The following is a 5987-nucleotide window of genomic DNA, read 5'->3' as shown; positions in this document are numbered from 1 at the left end:
ACCTAATCTGCTAAGGGTTGGTGTGGAATGTGAATAGTCATTGGAGTCCAAGAGGTCACTTGGTATATGAAGACCAAAGGTCACAAAAATGTAATATAAATATACATCTTTATTAATAAAAATATATTCACATTTATCCTATTTAATTTATTTAATTGTACACTATTCTCGTGTGTTTAACATTATTTCTCACATTATCATTAAAACATTATATACTTTGTCATATTTTTACCACTCGTATATAAAACAACAAACCTAAGTATCAACATAAAAAACTCATTGCAATTTAGAGGTTTTCAAATAAGGAATAATATCCCCACATCCTAAATTTGTTAGCAAAGTAGATAATGATATTCCAAGCTTGTAAGATTCGTTAAAGAGTAACCATCTCCCTAGGTTTACGTGATGGTTATTTGTTCACTACCCAATATTTAGGACAAAAATTTAAAAATTTATCACATGACATAAGAATAGTATGGTGATGGTGACATCAATATGTGAGCTTGTTCGTGATGTACATTTAGTTAATATCGAAAACTCACATGCTTCAATCATAATCATAATTGTGTACTTGCACGATTTGAAAAGTAAAAGGCCCACACCACACCACAAGAAGAAGAAGAAGACAGCAGAGTTAAAAGTGTTACGTGGGATTCTAAAGAATCATCTTTTGAATTAATTTGCAGTCTACCAAAGGCTTTGGTACATTTTTAAACAATCATCTTTTGATTTTATTTATTCTATAAAACTTTGGGTTTGTTGGTTATATTTTGATTTGATTTACGTCTACTAAATACTTTGGTACATTTTTAAAACTATCATCTTTTGATTTTATTTATTCTAGTAAAACTTGGGTGGGTTTTAAATAATCATCTTTTGATTAGACTTATTCGAGTAAAACTTTGGGTGGGTTTTAAACCATCATCTTTTGATTGGATTTTACGACATTATTGTTTCATTTCAACATCTTGCAGGAAAGATTGTAGCATTTCCGGCAACTTTTAAAAGAATATTAAAATATTTTCCACCGAGGAACCTTTGGAAATATTGCAGAATTTCTCACCGACAATATATTTAAAAGGAAGTGTGCGTGGGCATTCCAGGGTATTTAAAAGGAAATGGAATCAGCTTCAATTTTTTATACCAAATTTTGACTTAAGTGTATCAATGATGTGTTATAATCTGGCAAAAAGGTTAAAAAAACAAGGAGCAGGCTGCAATGTAGTGGGGATCTGGCAAAAAGTTAAAAAACAAGGAGCAGGCTGCAATGTAGTGGGGGGGACTAAATCAACTGCGTGCAGCTTCCTCCACTTAGTTAATAAAAGGAGAGTAGGACAACACCTTTATATGTAACGAAAAAACATCGCATTGTGTGTCAAACTGTGTACATCAAAACATATGTTCCGATCACTTCCGGTCTTACATTATGGGCGCAGAAGACACTAAACTGACGCTGCAGTCAGTTAGCGTTAGAAACACTGGCGCGCATGTCTATGTTACATCTGTTTCCACGAGATTTTGGACAAAACTTGTATCTAAATATTTATGGTCTTCGCTGTATGAGATGAGATATGTTGAGTGGATCTGTAGTATCATCCCTAATTCTGTAGAATTGTTGTTGTTGGCTACCTTGAGATGTCGGACTTGGAGGAATAGTCTAATTGTTCTTTCTCCCAACTCAACTGGGATGCAACGCCATGATGCATTGGAACGTACTCCTGCAGTGCCATGTTGTCATACTCAACTTTTAACAATGTAAGAATGTAACCTTGACCATTGCACCACACTAATAAAATTAGATTTCATCAAATTTGTTATGGAAGATGTATTAACTTCTTTGCAAGATTAATAATCTACCTTCTAACAACCTTTCCAAGAACCTGCCTGCAAGTGTAAACTGCATGTTGAGATGCCACCTAGGGCAATGAGACTTGCACTAACTTTGGCTTAATATACATTTGAGAGCATCACGGAACCCAATGATTTAATTAAGAGATGTTGGTATGAAAATGACTGACCTATGGTGATGTGATCAGTCATACAGTGACCTACGAAAAGAGTTTTGTGAACACTATAACAGAATCCAAGTTTGGTTATGTGTAAATACGTGCATATTTTCCCATTGGATTCCATGTGTCCTAAATATAACACAGAGGGTAACATGTAATTGGTTTTACCAGAAGCATTATTAAAATATGTCACATTTGAACACAGTTTTCTGTACATTGATGATAACATCTCTAATCGGTTTTGCTAGCGTATTTAGCCTTCGGATTCCATTTGTCCTAAATATGACCGAGATGGTAATGTAATATAACGCAGGTGTAAAATGTAATTGGTTTTGCCACTAGCATGCTCCAAATATTATGCGTCTGGATAGAGTTTTCTCTAGTATTCAGTATAGATTCATAGTCCTAGATTTGCTAAACATTAGAAGGGACTAAAAAGAAATTCATACTTAAAATATTATGATAGGGATTAAAAAGAAATCCATACTTAAAGATATTATGATGAAAATGAATCTATAGCTGAAAACAATTGTATCTTCACTGATGGAATTGGATCTAGCAACAAGCATATAACCGAAATGTATTAAGCCTGAAAAATCCAAACGCACTTTTATTTATGCTTAACGAAATCAAGGTTAGTATCGGTTTATGCTAAATTATCTTATTATAAAATATAATAAAATGATCAATGGATTCACATAGCATTGTAGCCTATTGTAATGGAGGGAAATGAATAAGAAAAATGTACAAGTATGAGAGGTTTTTCTATGGTAGCGGCATAATATATTCTAGTTATACTCAATACCATCATTGCTGCATGCATGTTTAAATGTTATTAGTATGTACGACAGATGAAAGTGGTGTGGCCACTTACTTCCAATTTTCGTACTAATTCGTTAGCAGTTGGTGCAGAAACGATGATATGACGAGCAGCAGTCGTAATAAATCCCTCGTCAACAGCTTTATCAATGAAGGATAATAAAGAGTTGTAGTAACTGTCCACGTTCAACAAACCTACCTGTCAGCAGAACAATAACTCCAGTAACTCCAGGTCTACCCATTCATATTTATTCCCTATTTACAATGTCAGCAATAACTTCGTGGCAGTTTTAGATCTCGCACCGCGATAAGGAGGAGGGGCTTTTTACGTAAAATGAAGCAATTTATCACTTACTGGCTTGTCGTGGATGCCGAGTTGAGCCCACGTTATGACTTCCAATAGTTCTTCCAATGTTCCGTATCCACCTGCCCTCACATCACACCTCAATATTGATTCATAAGTACATTACATTACACTTGGTTTAGTACAAATACATTTACACCGAGTCCTACTACAAATAAGCTGTAACCCAATCATTCCACATTTAAAACAAAGAGCTTAAACTGCAAGTAAGATTGGCGATCGATCGTATGTTGGAGGAAAACTGATAGCATATGTACAAACCTAACCCAAGTAGCAGAATTGGCATGTAAACGAACTGAATGATGTACTTTCTTTATCCTATTAATGAATGCTTTTTCTCTGTTCGAAAAAAAAATAAAATGTACAAACCTGGCAATGCTATAAAAGCATCTGCTTGACGAGCCATCTCCGCCTTCCTTTGATGCATATCAGACACAGCTCTCACCTCTCCTACTGTTTCTCCCGAGATCTGGAATTGATAATACTCAATATACTTGAGTTTTCTTATGATAACAGTGCACCAAAACATAAAATATTATTTGTCCTACAAATGTGGATTGAAGATTGGGTGAGTGCATAACAGTGATAGCTAGCTAGTGTAGTCCGTAATTTGTTTTTAATAGCGAAGCTGTCCCAGAGTAAGCAATCTAAAAGCACAAGTATTGTCTATATGCACGAATTATTAGACAAGTACAACTCAACACGTCTTACATGCTAAAGCTGCCTGTTACATGATATGATCGCATGCTCACCTCCATACAGAAGGATTTGAATTCGTGCAGCAAACAAAAATATATATATGAAAAGCACGCTTATTCAATAGGGCATTAGTAATATTACCTCTCGAGGCATTAGAGTCTTTGGAATTACCCTGCCATTTAGTGCACAAACAATTGCAGAAAGTTTAGCTCTATGTTGAATGCTGTAACTAGACATTTATTTCCTATAATTACTGTATTAACATCTCTAGATTTAGACACTGTTATGCTCCAGTAACAAAAATTAAGAGTGATAGCCTCCGTTATATAATATTCCAGGGGCCTAAGACTTGCAGTGGGGGAGCCCAGAGGCAGAAAAAACTGTCGATAATTAAGAATAATAAAATGTAAACAGCTTACCCCAGCACATGGCGACCACCATCATGCACTGCTTGCGAAACGAGCCCCATCAGTCCCACACTGCCTCCTCCATAAACCAAATCAATTTTTCTTGAAACCTGCCAAAACCATAAAACAAAAGAAACAAAAAGAATCCAAAGTTATATATTGTCCAAAGTTATATCAATCCTAAGTTGAAATTCAGTACAAAATTGACCGCATATGCACAGGATTCTATCACTCAATAGATGAGATTTAAAGCAACCCTGTATATGTACAGAGTCTGTAACAAAGACAACCAAACAAGACCTAGCATTTCTTCATGTTAATCTTCCGTACAAATCTGTTTCCATGAGCCGTATGCAGAATTAGCAAACGCACGAGAAGAGGTATGGTTATAAACATACATGATGCTGCTGTCCAATATCAGTGTGAATTCGGTTGGGAGTGCAACTACATAAAACTCCTATAAAATGACCTGTGGAAACCCAGAATATCTTTTATAGTATGTACATCTCGAGATTCAGACAACATAGAGCCCCAAAAAACCTAAGAAGACTCGATAATTGCTCATAAGGTTGTTTGCAGAATTTAAACTACACCTCAAATTTTCCATTAAAACGTTAAATATAAAAATCCCTAACATTATTACAGCAAGAGTCTGTTGTCAAAACACTAAAACCCAAATCACAGACGAGCGGTTTGTGCGAGTCAAACATCCAAGACCAGTCGAGAACCGGGAGCAGATGAGACAAAATTAGGTTGAAAGATAAAATTGAGGCACATAAGCTTCAGCGCTTAGTCTACACGACCTCAATACAATATAACAGAAAAGGAAGAGCATCGATAATTAGGGCTGAGAATGCATTTTTATCGTGTTTACATAGCAGTTATACCAGTTCTTTGCCAAGCTCAATGGCAGCTTCCTGGTAGCTCGTTTTCTTGCCCGGACTGCTTCCACAAAACACGCACACTCTCTGAAACCTTGACATCTCTATGAGTCGTCTGGGAAGTCTCAAGTGCTATAGTCTCATGAAATACAAGAGCCTAATATAGTCTGGTATAGTGAAAGAGGCACAAGTTATCATGTCAATCTGCGTGTCCACACCACCAGTACCTTTAATTATTCACCTATGGTTACCACCCCTTGGATGCTCAATCTCGCACACCAATTCTGTTGTTCAAACTTCACACACGTGCAGAGGCAGCTCTGCCCTTGACATGAATCTTCTCTAATCTATTTTAACCTAGCCTAGCATACAGGGACGGACGGAACCTATTAACCAGTCCCATTCAATTCACAGCGCCAATGGATAATTTGCTTCCGGCCGGCTCAGATAGCGTACACCCTTCCCAATATTCCTCCTCCCACTCTTCAATGATTAATGGCGACAGAACTTCCAGCCCCCGCCAATCCGAAGAGCAGTCAGTTGACAACTGGTGGTCGGGACTTGGGACTTCCAACACTCTGTTCGCCTCTGAATCATTTCAAAGGTCTGTGGGTTTGTGATGGGACCCGATTCGCTAACTGCTGTCTTAATCACATCTAACCTACTCCGACACTTTTTTCGTTTTCAGCATCTGTGGTTTTGGGCATTTGGCACTGCGATTACTTATACTAATTACCTTAACATTGAGAAAATAAAAAAGGTTCAAAATTAGATCAAGATTTTAAGTACTGGGTTGTAAATGGCGAAA

The 5987-nt window shown here is 36.7% G+C and overlaps 1 protein-coding gene across 1 annotated transcript; it reads right to left on the bottom strand.

Annotated features, from left to right (window-relative positions):
• Window positions 1–1375: 1375 nt before the first annotated feature.
• LOC149191882 (cytokinin riboside 5'-monophosphate phosphoribohydrolase LOG4-like) lies at window positions 1376–5727 on the bottom strand. Its single transcript, XM_089406276.1, has 7 exons — window positions 5186–5727; window positions 4311–4408; window positions 4033–4063; window positions 3562–3661; window positions 3184–3254; window positions 2884–3027; window positions 1376–1718 (listed from the first exon to the last, which is right to left on the bottom strand). The coding sequence occupies exons 1-7, from the start codon at window positions 5279–5281 to the stop codon at window positions 1626–1628; spliced, it is 633 nt and encodes a 210-aa protein (XP_089262402.1). The 5' UTR covers window positions 5282–5727; the 3' UTR covers window positions 1376–1625.
• Window positions 5728–5987: the final 260 nt, after the last annotated feature.

Source organism: Pinus tabuliformis, chromosome 2_2 (assembly GCF_031772625.1).
Source record: "Pinus tabuliformis cultivar Carrire ecotype Pingquan chromosome 2_2, CPIR1, whole genome shotgun sequence".
NCBI classification, from domain to species: Eukaryota; Viridiplantae; Streptophyta; class Pinopsida; order Pinales; family Pinaceae; genus Pinus; species Pinus tabuliformis.
This window is presented reverse-complemented; position numbering and strand designations above follow the sequence as displayed.